Raw genomic sequence first — 18,363 nt, 5'->3', positions numbered from 1 at the left:
ATTTTGATACCACTGGAATTTTAGTGGGATTTTTGGAGAGGGAAGATAAACTAATGGGTTTAAGGTCTCTTATTTAAGTTAAGTCCTGGCTTCTAGTTTTGCATCCTGTTCTTTGTATCTCACATTTCTTGACTTGAAGAAATTCAAGGTAATGTGGTATGTGTGTTGAATATGTCTGTGTATTTGTGAGTTTGTGAGTCTTCCAGAATTTGAGATTAAATTAGGCATGGGATGCTTTAGAAAAAAAATTTCTCCAGTCCTTCATACTGCAGTTTTATTTTTTTATTTTTAATATGCCAGATGACTTTTTAAGTTACTCTTAACTTTCAAACATCTTAGCAGTTTTGTGAATATATAGACCACAGCAATGTACTTTTTAAGCATTGATATTACCATTTTTCAACAATTCCAGATGGGGTTATTTTATTTCTACTTTTCTCTATTACTTCTCTTCATGGATATATCTTCTCACTTCTCGTGATTATATATGGATCACATTTATAAGACTCCTGAACATATGCTGACATCATAGACATGATACTATAGTAAATCCAGATTGTTTGAATATCTCAGTTAATTTTGTTCTAAAGATTGTCTTGTTAGTATTTGATTCCTTGCCTTTCTCTGCTCAGCCTACAAACCCAGTTCTGCTAAGGCAATCACATCTTCCCCCAGAAGTTCTCTAATGTGGAGCTCAAGTTTTAAAAGCTACAGCCAGGTTCTCTGTTGTTTCTAGGGTGGAGCAGTCTTATCAGAAAGTGATGTCCCTTTGGCATCAGCTACATGTTAACACCAAAAGCCTTATCTCCTGGAACTATCTGAGGAAGGACCTTGACGTTATAAAGACCTGGAACCTGGAAAAGGTAAGTGTGAAAGCCTTACCTCAGGCTCACGTCCTATTGGCAAGCTTTTTTCAGAAGGAACTTTTTCTCATTACTGTGAGACTCCTACCCACCCAAAGGGAGTAGAGTGGAGTCGGGGATAGTGTTTCAGGATTAGGGGGTCCTAAGAACTAAAAACAGCAGCCTGAATGGTCAAGGAAATTCCTGATGAAGATAAATGGCATCTTCGGTCTTTTTGGCCAACTGAGGTTGTAGGCTCCTTCTCACTCTGCAGGACAAGTGGCTCTTGTGTAAGTGTGTATGTAGTAGAGGAATACTGGTGAATTAACCATTAGGAAGGGTTGTGTCCAGAGGGCACCGTGGGTGCTTCTGGGGTGCTGGTAAGATTGTTTCTTGATCTGAATGCTGATTACATGGATAAGTTCTGTTTCTGAAAAATCAACATGTTTGCAATTTATGGTGTGTGCACCTGATTTGTATATATGTTAAACATCAATAAAAAGGAGAAATAGAGAAAGTATTATGTTCCCATTCTACTGAAATTTCTTCTTCTTTTTTTTTTCTCTTTAGCTTCGATCCTCAGCACCAGGGGAGTGCCACCAGGTTATGAAGAACCTCCAGGCCCACTATGAAGACTTCCTGCAGGATAGCCGTGACTCTCTGCTCTTCTCAGTGGCTGATCGTTTGCGCTTGGAAGAGGAGGTGGAGGCTTGTAAAACCCACTTCCAGCACCTGATGAAGTCCATAGAGAATGGTGTGTGCCTTGGGAAAAGGGAGAGGAGTGGTGGATTGAGAGCCCTGAAGGGTGCTACTAGACCTTCATGGAGACTAGAAAGTACCACCTTTTTACCATTTGAGTGGGTCAAAACTTGAGATAGGGAAAAACTTATAGAGATGAATTCTCAAAATCAGATCATGGATGAAGAGGCCCTATTTCACTCATTATTGCTAGTCAACGTGTCACGTTTTCTTGTGGACATGTTTAGATCCTTAAAGATGAGTATATAATGCAGGGAATTTAGGATCAGGCGAAAGGTTCCCCCCATATAAGGCCTTGCTTTCATTTGTGGAATATCAGGTCTGCTGCCCTCTATCTAAGGGTGAATCTGTTCTCAGGTTTGTTGATCTCTGTTGTGGTGCTTAATGGTATCCTGTGCTTGTGCATTTTACAGAGGACAAAGAGGAAACTGTGGCCAAGATGTACATTTCAGAGCTGAAGAATATCCGACTACACCTGGAGGAGTGTGAACAGCGGCTGGTCAAACGAATTCAGTCTCCAGCCAGTTCCAGGACTGACAAAGATGCCCGGCAGGACAATGCATTAAGGATCGCAGAGCAAGAGGTAAGCCTGAAGAGCAGGGTGGGTGCTGGCTGCAGTGTAAATGCTTTCAGAGTGAATTGGATGGCAAGACAATATGGAGCTTAAGAAATAAGGCAGTAGACTCATGGCATTCCTACTTGAGAATTCTTCCTTGCAGGCTCCAAATGCCTTTTATCTATGGCAAAGCATGATTTCAGCTCCCAGTGTGTTGCTGACTGTTGATTAGTTTTCTGCACAGCTGGGAAGGCAAACAGACTGGCACATTGCTCTAAGCACTGCATTTGGGCTACATGTTTTAAGACTACTTATCAGAGATGCTGCTTTCTGCTCTATCCCTGATGTGCATGTGTTACTTTCTGTGACATGGTTGCTATCAGCAATAGGATACAAAAAAATATTAAGGAAAGACTCAGATTCTACTCTAGGCTCTTATGCACACTTGACTTTTAGCAAGTTAACTCTCATCCTAGTTTCCTTTCTTAAAAAATGGAGATTATGCATGAGTCCAAACTGTATCACTTCCTAAATTTTGGAAAACTTCTGGAAGTTAAGTGATATAGTATATATAATGAGTTTCCTGGAAAAGTGAAATGCCATCAAAATGTAGAGTAGTATTTTTGAAGTAAAAGCAAATATTAATGGCTTTGTTACGTGCTCATAGGCATGTAAAGAGAGTAAGCCAAAGTCCTCACTTTTGGCTTTTGCTGTACTTCAGGATAAAACGTTGAAGTCACAATTAGGACCTTTAGTATAAGAGATATCATAAGATAGTACCATTGGTATTTGCAGGTTTAGAAGCAAACATTGCTGTAGAAATTTAGAGTATTGCTAAACCATTTCTACTTGGGACCATAGGAGAGAGCTCTATGAAGAATAGTAGATTTGATCTGGGAGCTTAAAGGAATGGAACGGACTGGCTAAATTAGGAGGAGTAATTTTTCTTACCTTCCTCAATTATTCCTAAGCTCGAAGAAGAGGATGAGAGGGCAGCATAATTTTCTTTGATCATATAAACCTATAATTTTCATATTGAAACTAGTTTTCTGTAGTCATCTGAAATCTGTTTGTCCCAGCAAAATAGAACATTCAAGAAATGTTCATATTCAGCTCTTCTGAAGGACTTTCTTTTTTTGGATTAACTTTTTATTTTGAAGTAGTTTCAGTATACAGAAAATTTTTTATTGTCATATAGCCTTCACCTAGATCCCACAAATGTTGACATTTTTCTCTATTTGCTCTATCATTTTTTCTATAAATGTACATTATAATCTTTTTCTTTTCTTGAGAGTGAGTTCTGTACATGATGCTCTTTTATCCCTAAATACTTTAGTGTGCATTTCCAAAAATGAAGGGTAGTCTCTCTCTTTTTTTTAAGGGTTTATTAATTTATTTGAGAGAGAGAGAGAGAGAGAGATAACATGCATGTGCAAATTGGGGGGAGGGGCAGAGGGAGAGGGAGAGAGAGAATCTCAAACAGATTCCCCCTGCTGAGTGCAGAGCCCAACATGGGGCTTGATCTCAGGACCCTGAGATCATGACCTGAGCTGAAATTGAGAGTTGGATGCTTAAAGGACTGAGCCACCCAGGCGCCCCAAGGGTAGTCTCTTATGTAACCAGAGGACAATGATTAAAATCAGGAAATGAACATTGATATAATGCTGTTATCTAAGACTTCATTAAAATTTCATCAGTTGACCAAATAATGCCTTTTTTGGGTATGCCCCCCCCCCCCCACACACACACCAAAGAATGTGGGGTTTTTTTTTTAAAGATTTTATTTGAGAGAGAGAGAATGAGAGAAAGAGCATGAGAGGGGGGAGGGTCAGAGGGAGAAGAGACTCTCCACTGAGCAGGGAGTCTGAGGTGGGACTTTCCTGCACACATCCCTGGAGTCCCAGGATCATGACCTGAACCGAAGGCAAGTCGCTTAACCAACTGAGCCACCCAGTCGTCCCACACCAAAGAATATTTTTAGGACAGGACTCAGTCCAGTACTTAATCACACATTGTGTTTAGTTGCTACGTCTCTTTAAATTTCCTTAACCTGAAACAATTTCTCGATTTTTCATCATCTTTCATGCCCCTAATATTTGTGAAGAGTGCAGGTCATTCATTTTGTAGAATGTTCCTTTATTTGTGTTTATCTGAGGGTTCTCCATGATTAGATATAGGTTACATGTTTTTGGCAGGAATACTACAGAAATGATTTTGTGTCCTCAATGCATGATATCAGGAGGCATGTGATGTTGATTTGTCCCATTACTGGTGATAACTTGTATCACTTGTTGCTCTTTTCCCCTTTGTAATTACTAAGCATATTGTGGGGAGATACTTTGAGACTATGTAAATATCCTGTTTTATATCACACTTTCACCAACTATTTTAGCATTTCGTGTTGATTCTTGACTGAATTAACTGGTATGACTGTTGCCAAAAGGTGATTTTCTAATTCTGTTATTCCTTTTACATTACATTAGTCCTATTTAATATTTACATTATTCCTATTACATTATAATAGAATAAATTTCTATTCTATCTAAAGGGAAGAGCTTGCCTCCCTTCCTCCTTTCTTCCTTCTTTAGGTCAGTATGGACTTATGGATTCTTATGTTATTTAAGGTTTATACATTGTTATTGTCTTTATTTTGATATTCAGAATTTCCCAAATTTAGCCATTGGGAGTCCCTTCAAGTTGGCATCTATGTCATTTTAACCTGTCCCCACCATTCTTTGAGTGCTTTCTTATTTCTCAACAAAACAAAGTATTCCAAGTTCATCTTGCCTTTGCCAGCCCAACCTCTGTAATCAGCCATTTCTCCAAGGAGTCCCACTTCCTTTAGATGGAGAATACTATTTAGTAACCAAGATCTGGGTGCTGAGTGTGCTCATTATTATTGGGGTGTCATTGTTACTAGGCCTGCTCAGCCGATAGAACTAGAAAAATATATACTTACAAACATGGATATGCATACACACATACAAAAACACCCCTATGTCACATACACACATATTTATATACATACATATATGTGTATATATGTATAATTATATTCATATGAATGTATCACAAAGGTGATATATTGATATCAATATATTTATCAATCAATCTCTCTCTCTCTCCCACACACACACACACACACACGCACACACACAGAGACATAACTATGAATTCATATGCATCTATCTTCATCTGGTTCCAAACTAGTACCACAGGGTTCATTCTAACCTCTCTTCTTTTCATATTTGTAACTCCCTTCCCCAAGACTGAAAAACCGACTTTACATTATCCACAGTAAATTTACTTACTGCTCAGTTCTAGCATGAAGAGATAAGTAGTTTTAGAATGGCTGACTCGTGTTACTACAAAAAAAACAGACCTACTAACTGGAGTTCAACATTTATTTCTGGTTCCTTTTGTCTTTAACCTATAGTCCAAATACTGTGTTCAGGAAATACTTGTGTGTGTGTGTTCTTCCCATCCTCCCCCTTCAGTGCTGTTTCATAGTTTATTCAACTAGTCTTTTATATGTGGGCATTTAGGTTGTTTGCAGTATTTGCTTATTACAAACAAGAACGTCTTTCTAATTTCTTTGTTCAATTCTGTCTCCATCTTTGTCGTGTATCTTGTTCCTGACAGCGCACCCAAGAGGATTTGCAGCAACTGAGGTCAGAGTTTGATGCTGTTTCCACGAAATGCAACAGCTTTCTGCATCAGTCTCCATCTGGTTCAAGTGTCCCAACTCTGCGCTCAGAACTCAATCTGCTGGTGGAGAAAATGGACCATGTGTATGGTCTGTCCACTGTCTATCTGAATAAGTGAGTAAGCTGAGGATTTGGATCCAAAGGACAATGTTTTCACTGGGGTGAGAAGGGGAAATGCCTGGAGTGTTTCATGAACAATCCAGAGAGGTTGTAGATCTTGAAGAGCATGTACTCATGGCTTTAGTTCCAGGCAACATCGAGTGGGTTCATTGGGGTGCAGCGAAGAAATGCCAGTGATACAGAAAGGGAGATGGATTTGCAGTGTTAGGACTATTTCGTACCTCATTTCTGTTTGTTTAGATACCTCTGAAAAAAGAAAAAGGGATGCTAAAGAATAATAATAAAAATTTTCAGTTGAACTAAATATAGTCTTTGAAGGTTTTCCCTCTACCCACCATGACCATGAATGAGGGGTCACCGATCTTAGACTTTTCGTAGTGTTGAGTGGGTTTCTGGCCTCATGTTGTTTCTCCTATGAGTCCACCACATGTGTGTGTGTGTCCCAGTATCACTAAGAACTTTATTTTGAATTGGCTTAAATTGGCAACACGTATACCATGCTTTCTTGTTTTTATGAAACCCTGTCATCATCTAGTAATGGTAAAACTGATTTTAGCAGTTACGTTTGGGAACCTCTCTGTAGCACTCCAGTTCTGTGGCTCAGCTCTTAAAATGTGTGTGTTACTGGGGAGGGTATGTGTTCTGGTAAGCGCTGTGAATTGTGCAAGACTGTTGAATCTCAGATCTGTACCTCTGAAACAAATAATGCAATATATGTTAAGAAAGAAAAAAAGAAGAAGAAGAATGTAACAGGAGGGGAAGAATGAAGGGGGGGAAATCGGAGGGGGAGAAGAACCATGAGAGACGATGGACTCTGAAAAACAAACTGAGGGTTCTAGAGGGGAGGGGGGTGGGAGGATGGGTTAGCCTGGTGATGGGTATTGAGGAGGGCACGTTCTGCATGGAGCACTGGGTGTTATGCACAAACAATGAATCATGGAACACTATATCTAAAACTAATGATGTAATGTATGGGGATTAACATAACAATAAAAAAATTTAAAAAAAAAAGTTATGTAGTATCCAAATGAGCAATGGTGATGGCTCAGATCAGGAAGGAAGCATGGAGATGGTCAGATTCTGGATATATTGTGAAGATAAAGTATTTAGTTTTGAAGATAAAGTCATCAGGATTTGAGGATAATTTAGATATGTGGTGTGAGGAAAAAAGGTCTTACACTCCCAGGAGAAGAGCCCTGCAGTCCACTGAGGGGAGATGAACCTTTATCATTAAAACTTTTCTGAGATGGTTTCAGAAGGGCTCTAGAGAGTATTAGTTTCCCAAATTATTCAGATCCAATAGGTGCTTCCTTTAGAATTTCAAATGATAACAATGTTTATGGAGAAGTCTTTTTCTTAGATGGAAAGTTTAGCTCCAAATACTTCATTTTCCCACACTCACAAGATTTCTTATAAAATCTGTATAGATCTCTCTACCTAAAAAGAAAACTGGTTGGCAAACTATAAAAATGTCTTTGTTTTTGGGCGCCTGCGTGGTTCAGTCGTTAAGCGACTGCCTTCGGCTCAGGTCATGATCCCAGGGTCCTGGGATCGAGCCCCGCATCAGGCTCTCTGCTCAGCGGGGAGCCTGCTTCTCCCTCTCCCACTCCCTCTGCTTGTGTTCCCTGTTTTGCTGTCTCTCTGTCAAATAAGCAAATAAAATCTTAAAAAAAAAAAAATGTGTGTGTTAACGTAGGTGATTTTACCCTCATAGGCTAAAGACAATCGATGTTATAGTGCGTAGCATCCAGGACGCTGAACTCTTGGTCAAAGGTTATGAAATCAAGCTGAGTCAAGAAGAAGCAGTACCAGCAGATCTCTCAGCTCTGGAGTCCCATCGGTCTACGTTACGGGTTGGTTGCTCTGAGTTTCTGAGTTTCGTAGGAGCTTGATTTAACATATCCATTGCTTGGGGTTAGCAGAGAAATGCAATTTTGGATGGCATGACAGTGTTTTAAGTTTGCATTTGAACTAGGCAGAATATCATATTTAATATATTTTAATGTGGATTCAAAGAAGTTGGGACTGAGAAATATGTCTAGCTGGAAAGGGAAAGTAGAGGACTATGCCTTTCTATTTATTTTCTCCCTTTTCTCCCCAGTAAAATCATAGCTAAATCAGATACAATCATGGTGGTACTGTAAGTTTGTAAATCACTTAGCTATTATCTCATTGATTCTCACAGAACTGTGAGGTAGATAGGGAAGAGATTTTAATCTCCATTCACAGATGAGCACACTGAGATTCAGATTGGCTAAACAATCTATCTTGGTTTCATAGCTGATAAGTGGGAGAGCCAGGTTTCATCTTTGCACATTTCCCTGTACTGTACCGCCTGTCCTTGGCCTCCCAATGAGCATTGTGGAGGTGTTTCTCGCACAAGCACTAGAAGGTGTAGCTTCTGAATTCCAAATGTAATGTGGAGCCAGCTGTAGACAGTGTCCTTTTTAGCATGGAATATATTTAACCTGTACCTGTGTTTATATAGCACTGGCTCAGTGATGTGAAAGATAAGAGTGCAGTGTTCTCAGTCCTGGATGAGGAAATTGCCAAGGCCAAGCTAGTGGCAGAGCAGCTGAGTCGTCTGACCCCAGAGCGAAACCTGGATTTGGAGCGCTATCAGGACAAAGGCTCCCAGCTGCAGGACCGTTGGCACCGGGTCATTGTCCAGCTGGAGACCCGGTGAGTGGTGGCCTCACCCTTTTTCCGTATTCAGGGACTAGGTTTTAAACAGAAATTGAATTATATCTGTGTATTCTTATTTAAAGACAGGAAGTGATAGACAAGGGTACAAAGTGAATGACAATATGAATTCTGGATGAGAGAAGGGACAGAAAATTGGGACCACCAACACCAGAGCAGAGCTGAGGCTTGTTTTTGGATCGGCAGTGATGGTCCTGTTAGCTATGCTTCTCCTGTTCTAGTTTTTATCTAGTTAAGCCATGATGCCAAGGAATCCAACTGTGAGCCATTTTTCATAGTGTAGCTTTGCAGAATTTCTTCCACTTTCATTTGCTAATTCAGCGGTTTTTATTTCTGTTACTTGAACTCCCTCTTCTGATGTCTGATTTGAATAGGAAAGATAGAAAATGACCTTTCTGAGGCTAGGCTGGGTAGGCAAATATATAGAGAGAGGAGTTCTAGCAACTCCTAAGTTTGGATTGATTCTCTATAATTGAATTACTATCCCAAGTCTAGCTAGACTAATGAAAGTGATATAAGAAACTATTACCAAAGTCAACAGAAAATAACTACTACTTTCACCCAAAAAATTACAGCGCTCCCTAAATCATAACTGGGGTACTCTGTCATCAGGAAACTGAAGTATACAGCCAGTACTACCTTATTGACAACCGGGTGATCCTTGGCAACCTAGGTAAAAATTTGACAAGGATCATCATGGGATGCTGGGCTCCCAGGCAGTGTCCAAGGCTAGCTTGCACAACTGGTTTCTACTCACCTTCACCCCACAGGGCACTGGGTACAAGCATAGGTCTTGGCATTGCATTGCCCTTCCACAGAAAAAAGATGTATCCTCTGGGATCAAGCCCAGCTAGAGAAAGGGACTAAGGAGGGAATCGCGCCATTTATTTTATTGTTTGTACCAAGGTATCTGATGGCAGTTTCTTTTCCTTTGCTCCTCCAGCCAATCTGAGCTAGAAAGTATCCAGGAAGTTCTGGGAGATTACAGAGCCTGCCATGGAACTCTCATCAAATGGATTGAGGAAACCACTGCCCAGCAGGAAATGATGAAGCCAGGCCAGGCAGAGGATAGCAGAGTGCTGTCGGAGCAGCTCAGCCAGCAGACGGTCGGTGTGACAGCAGCGTGGTGAAAGTTGGCGGGAGGGCGTGGGGCTTAATTCATCATAAAAGAAGGTGATGGACTAGCTATTAAGCTTCCCCCAAATGGTAAGACATTCTGAGCCTCCTCTTCTGAAGAGAGTTCAAGCAGAATGGTCTCAAGATGATACGGGTTTTGCATTTAGGCCAGACAGACTTGTAAGGTCCCTTCCAATCCCGAGTTGTAGTGACTGTATATTGAAACCATAGGTGGACAGATTAAAATGATCTTGCTTCATTTTGTTTCTTGATACTGCATGTGATCTTACTAGGATTAGAAGCCAGGGCATTAAAAACCAGGAAAGATGTGAATGGACAAAAATTATTTGAAGTGGTTTTTACTTATTAGCATTTTGGGGATTTTGTGTGTGTGTGTGTGTGGCTTGTTTTGTGTAGCATTACAGTTTAGAGTATGAAGTCTGGTGTTAGATTGCTTGGATTCCAGTCCTGGCTCACTCACTCACTATGAGACCTTGACCAAATTACTCAACCTCTCCGTATTCTACTTCCTCATCAATAAAATGGGTATATTACATTATTTGTTCAACCTCCCTCACTCATAAGGTTATTATTGTTGAGGTCAAATGAAGTGACACATGTAAAATATGCAGAACAGTGGTTTCTGAAGTGTGGACTCCAGACTAGTAGCATCAGCATCACCTGGGAGTTTGTTCGAAATGCAAGTTCTCAGCCCTACCCAAACCTACCGAATCAGAAACTCCGGAGGTGTGGGGCCCAGCAGTCTGTATTTTATTCAGCCTTGCAGGTGATTCTGATGTAGCTAAGATTTGAATACTGCCTTAGAATATAATAAATGCTCAGCGGTTTTGACGACAGTAGGGACAATGATAATGTTGTTGTGATACTTTGGTTTCTAGGATCTGTTTGCAGAAATCGAGAAGAATCAGACAAAGCTGGACCAGTGTCAAAAATTTTCTCAGCAATACTCCACTATTGTAAAGGTAACTCTAGCATATCCCCAAAGGCACATAAAGGATCTCCAGCATGGGAAGATCTTCCTTGTCACTGTAGGTTTTGTTTCTGGACAAATAAGTGCTTCTACTAGAGGCTGGCCCCATATTCTAGTTAATGCAGATGTGTACTCTTCATGGCCCTACATTTGGGAATGCTCAGAGTGGTACCAGACATCAGCTCTGATTCAAGGAGTCACCCTTTGGATGATCCACAGGTTTTAAACTTGCCATATCAGAAACAGAATGTATTGGATTTCCTCTCAAATATACTTCTCATTGTCTTGCCTATTCCAGGAAATAGTGTCCCATTTTCCTACTTGCTGAAGCAAAAAACCCGAGAGTCATCCTTAATTCTTCTCTTTGCCATAAACTTTATGTTCAGTCTGTGAACAACTTGGCTCCATCTTCCAATATGTCCTTGGTCTGTCTTTTGTAAGCCACCCACCTGCCCCCCATTTCCCTGTTTTCCACCTAAGTAAGGAATCTTCCATAAACTATTCTAATACCTCTGAGCTGATCTCTTGCTTCTACTCCTGTCCCACAGTCTATTTTCCCACACAGTAGCCAGATTCACCTTTTTAGAATATACTGCGTGTCACTGATTCTCAGACATCATTTTATACCCTACCAAAAAATAGGAAACTGCCAATTATGCAAATACCATTGATTGTAAGACTTATTCTAGTTTTAGAGAGCCTAAAATGTGGAGGAAATATGCATCTCATAATAGCTGAAATACAGTAAATTGAATCATGTCACTCTTCTGCTCAGAACTGTTCAGTGACTTCATATCCTATTCATTTTTTTTTTTTTTTAAAGATTTTATTTATTTATATGAGAGAGAGCACATGAGAGGGGGGAGGATCAGAGGGAGAAGCAGACTCCCTGCTCAGCAGGGAGCCTGATGTGGGACTCGATCCCTGGACTCCAGGATCATGACCTGAGCCGAAGGCAGTCGCTTAACCAACTGAGCCACCCAGGCGCCCTTCATATCCTATTCATAATAAAATTCTAAAGCTGTTTATGGCTTATGAGGCCCTGCATGATCTGGTCCCCCCTCCCTGTTTATCTGATAACATCTTTAAATAAAAATGACCTGAGATGATTATTTATTATGTTCCTTCCTGTTAGAATGTAAGTTCCAAGGGAGCAAGGTTTTTTCTAACTTTTTCTCCACTATATGTAGAGCACTCAGAACAATGACAGGTACATAGTAGATGCTCAACATACTTTTTGAATGAATGCATTTCTTTAGTTAATAACAGAAGACTTGGTATCACGAAGAATTGAGTTCAAATCCTAGCTTCACCACTTTCCAGGCTTAGGACTTTGAGCAAGTTTCTTAGCCTCTCAGAGTGTCTGTTGCTATATCTACAAAATGGGAACAGTAACTACCTCACTGAGTGCTTGTCAAGATTACATGAGATAATGTATACATAGGACATTGCCTCAAACAAAATACATTCAGTAAATGGTAGCACCTGCTATTATTATTATTACTTTTTTATTACTACTACTGTTTTTTAATTTTTTTTTTTTAAAGATTCCATTTATTTATTTGAGAGAGAGAGAGGGAGTGAGTGAGTGAGAGAGCACGAGGTGGGGGAGGGACAAAGGGAGAGGGAAAAGCAGACTCCCCTGCTGAATAGGGAGCCCGATGTGGGGCTCAATCCCAGGACCCTGGGATCATGACCTGAGCCAAAGGCAGACACGTACCAACTGAGCCACCCAGGCCTCCCAGGGAGAGGGAGTTTTAAGCAACTCCACACTAAGCACAGAGCCCGATGTAGGGCTCACTCTCACGACCCCGAGATCACTACCTAAGCTGAAACCAAGAGTCGGACACTTAACCGACTGAGCCACCCAGGTGCCCCACTACTACTATTTTTTTTATAGGCTGCTTAAGGAACTCATTGTGTTTTTTTCCTTCTGCCTAGAGTTTTCTAAGTAGACAACAGAAAGCAAGACATTTTAGGCAAAGAGAACTGCATAATCAAAGGCACAGAGGAATGGAAATATAATGATCATATGAGGAAATAGCAGATATGCTGGCGTAGCTAGAAGGTGTATGATACATAAGAAGCAGTGACTGTGGAAAAGGAGAAGGGGAGGTTGAGGCCCACCTATGAAAGGCTATGTCCAGGTCTCTTCACTTTACCTTCTATTCTTGTTCCTCAACATGGGGTGTTAGAACTAGGAGCATCAGGATCATCTGGGAGCTTGTCAGAAATGCAGAATCTTCCACCTGCCAAATCAGAATTTCAATTTCAGTAAGATCCCCAGATGATTTGTGTGCATGTTGGTATTTGAGAAGCTCTGCTCTAGATCTTTGTAAGCTTTCAAACAGAGGAACGAAGTGGTCATCTTTGTGTTTTAGAAAAGTTATTCTCGTGGCAGGATAGAAAATAAATTAGGAAGAGGACAAAGCAGGAGAGTAGTAAGCGGCTCTTGGGCCCGTCCACATGGGCATGAAGAGGGCCTGGCCCAGGGGGGCAGTCTCAGGATTACAGAGGGAGTGTTAGCATAGCACGGGGACATGAGACAAGCACTGGTTTAGGATGACTCTGTTGCTCCCCCACTGACTAATCAGGGAAAATCACTTCCTGTCTCTGGGCTTCAGTTTCCCAATGGATGAGATGAAAAGGATGGTCAGCAAACAGCAAACTGCAGACTCAAGACTCAGCAAACTGCAAACTGCAGACTCAAGACTCAGCAAACTATGACCCACAGGCTTAACTGAGCCCACATACCTGTTTTTCCATGGCCCATGAGAAATGGCTTAAAAAAAAAAAAAAAGGTCAAAAGAAGAAGAACACTTCATGACACATGAAAATTCTATGAACTTCAACTTTCAGTGTCCATACATGACGTTGTATCATAACACAGTCTTACCCTTTCATTTACTGATTATCTCCAGCTTCTTTCACTTACAAAGGTAGAGTTGAGCAGCTATGACAGATCGTATAGCCTGATAGTTTCCATCTAGCCCTTTAAGGAAAAAGTTTGCTAACCACTGGTTTAAATGAACCCCAAAATGCTTTCCAGCAATGAAATACTATGATTCTGTTGCGTGAGTTACCTGAGTTACGGGAGCTGTAAAGCCCTATGTAAATGTAGTGAACTTTCTTCTTCCCCCAGGACTATGAATTGCAACTGATGACGTACAAGGCCTTTGTGGAATCACAGCAGAAATCCCCTGGCAAGCGCCGTCGGATGCTTTCCTCCTCAGATGCCATCACGCAAGAGGTGAAAGGGCGGGGAAAGGTCACGCCACTCTCTTCCCTTAAGGAAAGATTTGTTTGTCGGGGCCCTGACAGTTTGATTTAGGGCTCACCTTTCTGTGGAGCATGTGATTTCATGAAAACTTCCTCTTATTTTCAACTATTTAAATATACTTTTCTGGCAGATAATTTATCTAAATTGTTTTTTTGTTATTGTTGTTTTTTGAACCATAGTTCATGGACTTAAGAACTCGCTACACAGCGCTGGTGACCTTAACCACCCAGCATGTAAAATATATCAGTGATGCACTCCGGCGATTGGAGGAGGAGGAGGTGAGGACAGCTGGGTCCTAAATTATTTTGAAAATAGAATTAAAAATCCCGGGTCTCATCTGTCAAAATTTAAAGCGCGCACACAGCCACTTCTCCTTAGTCACGGTAGTTGTGTTCTGTGACGCTGCTCTGCACGCTGCGCTAGGGAATGCTGGGCTCTTGCACTTGGGGGGAAATACAGGGCTAGGTTCCTGTAAGCCTCTGGTCACACATTTCTGTCAACAAATAACACATAATCTTTTTATATTTAATATATTCTGTTGATTCAGGCCAAGAGCACTCTAACTCACACCTGAATGAAGTTAATTTGACATAGATTTTCTCTGTAAGGCACGTCACAGCCTTCTTATGCTTAGGAACATAAGACAGCACTTCAAAACTATGGTTAGGTCCATTTTAAACAGTGAAATCACCAACAAAAATTGTGAAAAACATGGCACTAAATAGACTGTGAAAAGGACACTTGCTGGGGGGGGATGGGTTGGCCTGGTGATGGGTATTAAGGAGGGCATGTTCTGCATGGAGCACTGAGTGTTACACGTAAACAATGAATCATGGAACACTACATCAAAAACTAATGATATAATGTATGGTGATTAACATAACATAATAATAATAAAAAAAGGGAGACTTGTTAAGAGCTGTATAAGAGCTGAAACAAGAAGGTAGAGTGTCCCCTTGTTCTCCCTCAGCTGGGAACATCGGGCATATCTGGGAATGACTGCGAAAATGCCACCAGTATTGATTTGGGGCTTATAAATAAATTCTGGTGAGCAGACAAATTCACAAAAATGGAATTCATGAATAATGGGGATTAATTCTATTATGTCCAACAATCCCACCTTCAAGTATCTTCATTATAGAAATATTGTAAGTGTGAAGAAAGGAAACATGAGCAAAGATCCTTAATAAAACATAATTTATTAAAGAGAAATATTGAAAACATACAAATTCCATACAATGGAATGCTATGAAACTGTTAAAAACAATGAAATAGGTTTATTATATATTGTGTTCTTATAATAAAATAAGCTAGAGAAAAGATGTTAAGAATACCATGAGGAAGAAAAAATGCATTGACAGTGCTATACTGTATTTATTGAAAAAAACTCATGTGTGAGTGGAGCTGAGCAGTTCAAACCCCACTGTTCAAAGATTAGCGGTACACCAAATTTCTGGGGAAATAAGATTAAAGGGACATACATTACGCATTTCAGATTATTTGAATTTGTTGTAATGAGTATATAATCTTTTTGTAATTCTAAAAAACTTCTGTCTTTTCAAAAAAGTTTCTGCAAGTTCACCTACTTTTATAAAAGAAATGCTGTTGGAAACATTAACTCACACCAATTTTTGTCTATGTGAATTAGCAAAAAACTTTATGTCAACAGCTACCTCACTTAGTCTCTGTAGATTTCACTCTCTTTACCTGTACATCTAAGAATCATGAAAATACGATGGTATACATAAAGGGTTTTTAAAAATCAGTAAATAAAAAAATAAATAAAAATCAGTAAATAATTATTGAACACCCTTCATATATTAAAAAAAGTTCTTTTTTTTTTTTTAGAAAGGTGCTAACCTAGATCTGATGAATTTAGCTACTAGTATCATACAGTTAGGTACCTGTGAACAATGCTCTAAACTGGGTAAATTATATTTATCTTGGGGTTATTTTAGCTTCCTATTGATTTAGATAACTTTCATGTCTTTATTTTAGGAAATCAGAAGTCAAGCCAGTTTAATAAGGCATTGACCAAGATACTGATTTTCTAATTCCTATTCTAGAAAGTTGTAGAAGAGGAAAAACAGGAGCATGTGGAGAAAGTTAAAGAACTTTTGGGCTGGGTATCTACCCTGGCAAGGAACACACAAAGCAAAGCTACCTCATCCCAGACCAAAGAATCAACAGACATTGAAAAAGCCATTTTAGATCAGCAGGTAAGTAGAAGGTCCATCCGTCTCTTGTTGGGTAGAATAATATGTAATAACGCATTAGGTGGGAATAAAACAGATCACTCCAGGAATGATTATCTCAACAAATGTTAACTCCCAGGACTTAAAGAAACTTAAGAAGTCATCTTATTTGTACTTCTGCCTTCTTAATCAATCAACTTTCTATAGTTATAGTAATAATAATCTGACCTAAGCTAAGTTTTTCCCTAGGATTTTTAACACGTTATTTCAAATAATTTTGATTCTTTAATTTCTTGGGTTCTGAAGCTATACTCTGTTTCTATCACATAGGTTCTGGCAGAGGAGCTGACAACCAAGAGGGAACAAGTCTCTGAAGCCATTAAAACTTCGCAGATCTTCTTGGCCAAGCATGGTCATAAGTGAGTATTAAATGAGAGTTTATCGCACATCTAGGGGACTGAATCTACCTGACTAAAACTTAGGGTCATGGTGAGAGTTCAGGGCTGCAAGAGCCAGATGAAGAGCCTTGTAGTTCATGCCGAAGAGTTTGCATTTTACCTTGTCGGCTATGGGGAAGGGTCTTATTCGTGATTGGATTTTGTTGATGAAGGTTTCTAGAACAGTTTTACGGATAATAGATTTTCATGGGGCCAGAGTGGAGGCCTGAGAGACCAATAAAGAGGCTGTTGTGATGATACAGGTGAGAAATGATAAGGGTGGAGAAGGGCAAAGGTTCAAAAGATACTAAGGATGATGAACTTACAGTGTTTGGTGACAGATGAAAATAGTGAGCTATAACCTCCAGGTTTCTGGCTTAGGCCCCTGAGTGTATGGTGATGTCACTAACCAAGATAGGGAATATAAAAGCAGGTACGAATTGAGGGAGAAGAAGGCAGCTTTGGTTTTAGACATTATGAATGTGAAGAACCTAGAGGACATCAGAGTGGAAATACTTAGAATGTATTAAGAAGTACCTAATACATTAATTTATGCCTTACATAGTTTCCCTAAAGTTGTCCAATGGGTAACTGTGTATGTAAATTTAGAATTAATGAGAGAAGTCTAAAGTGATATAGATCTGAGTCATCAGCATAGTAAAAACCATAAGTGGATTAGCTTCCAAGGGTTCAGGGACTCCTCTGTGCTCCTCAGCCTGTAAAGGAAGCCTTACACAAGTAGAGGGAAAACTATGAGCGATACCTTAGAACCCAAGAGAGAACAGAATTCTAAAAAGAAGAAAGTAGTCAGAAGTCAAGCAAGATTGAGACTGAGAAGTTTCTATTAAATTTGGCAAATTGGAAGTTTTTGGTGACTGGTGAAAATTAGGTTATGATGTCAGATTGAGTATGATGGGGAGTGGGGAGCACATGAGGTGAGGAAGGTAGTGATAGCAAAATTAGATTACTCTTTCAAGAAGCCTGGCCGTAGGAAAGGACAGAAATAATACAGTAAATAATTAAAGTAGAGTATATGATCAAGAAAGGTTTGTTTTGGGGCGCCTGGGTAGCTCAGTCAGTTAATTGTTTTGACTCTTGATCTCAGCTCAGGTCTTGATCTTAGGGTCATGAGTTCAAGCCCCTCATTGGGCTCTGTGCTGGGTGTGGAATCCTCTTAAATTAAAAAAAAAAAAGAAGAAGACTTGTTTTCTTAAAAGATCAGAGGGACTTAGCTGTGTTTATGGACTGAATCTCAAGGACCAAAAGGAAAAAGAGATAAGCTGAAGTAATAGAGAGGTCCTGGAGGATGCAGGAAAGGATAAAATTCATCAATGAGTGGAAAGTACAACCATAGACCAGAGCCAAGACAACTTTTCCTCTAAGGTTTGAGGAAAAGGAGATTAGGAAAGGTGTGGACGGAGGTAAATATGCCAGGAGTGAAGCCAGAAGGTGAGAGAATTCATGCCCATTGGTCTGCATTTCCTCTTTGAAATAGGCAGAGATGTTGTCTGCTGTGAGTTAGGGGAGCTGAGGGCAAGGGAATTAGAATTGATTAGAGCCTCTAAGAGAGTTGTCAGGAAGCTCTGAGGTCTAGTAGAAGCTGGGAACCAGTAAGATCTCCTCCACAGGGGACCCCCCTCCCGACACACACACACAC

General features: G+C 40.1%; 1 protein-coding gene across 26 annotated transcripts in view; it reads left to right on the top strand.

Annotated features, from left to right (window-relative positions):
• MACF1 (microtubule actin crosslinking factor 1) overlaps positions 1-18,363 on the top strand; it is a 337,838-nt gene that overhangs the window by 189,964 nt on the left and 129,511 nt on the right. For all 26 annotated transcript variants that reach the window (XM_078073376.1, XM_078073377.1, XM_078073380.1 and 23 more), the window contains 12 exons: positions 737-863; positions 1,413-1,596; positions 2,015-2,184; positions 5,800-5,978; positions 7,699-7,837; positions 8,473-8,666; positions 9,631-9,793; positions 10,703-10,786; positions 13,937-14,044; positions 14,254-14,352; positions 16,141-16,293; positions 16,600-16,688. In XM_078073376.1, coding sequence (XP_077929502.1) covers positions 737-863; positions 1,413-1,596; positions 2,015-2,184; positions 5,800-5,978; positions 7,699-7,837; positions 8,473-8,666; positions 9,631-9,793; positions 10,703-10,786; positions 13,937-14,044; positions 14,254-14,352; positions 16,141-16,293; positions 16,600-16,688 — 1,689 coding nt within the window. The remainder of the gene's footprint in view (positions 1-736; positions 864-1,412; positions 1,597-2,014; positions 2,185-5,799; positions 5,979-7,698; positions 7,838-8,472; positions 8,667-9,630; positions 9,794-10,702; positions 10,787-13,936; positions 14,045-14,253; positions 14,353-16,140; positions 16,294-16,599; positions 16,689-18,363) is intronic.

Source organism: Halichoerus grypus, chromosome 5, assembly GCF_964656455.1.
Source record: "Halichoerus grypus chromosome 5, mHalGry1.hap1.1, whole genome shotgun sequence".
Taxonomy (NCBI): Eukaryota; Metazoa; Chordata; class Mammalia; order Carnivora; family Phocidae; genus Halichoerus; species Halichoerus grypus.
Note: the sequence above shows the minus strand (reverse complement) of the source record. Positions and strands in the feature narration are given on the sequence as shown.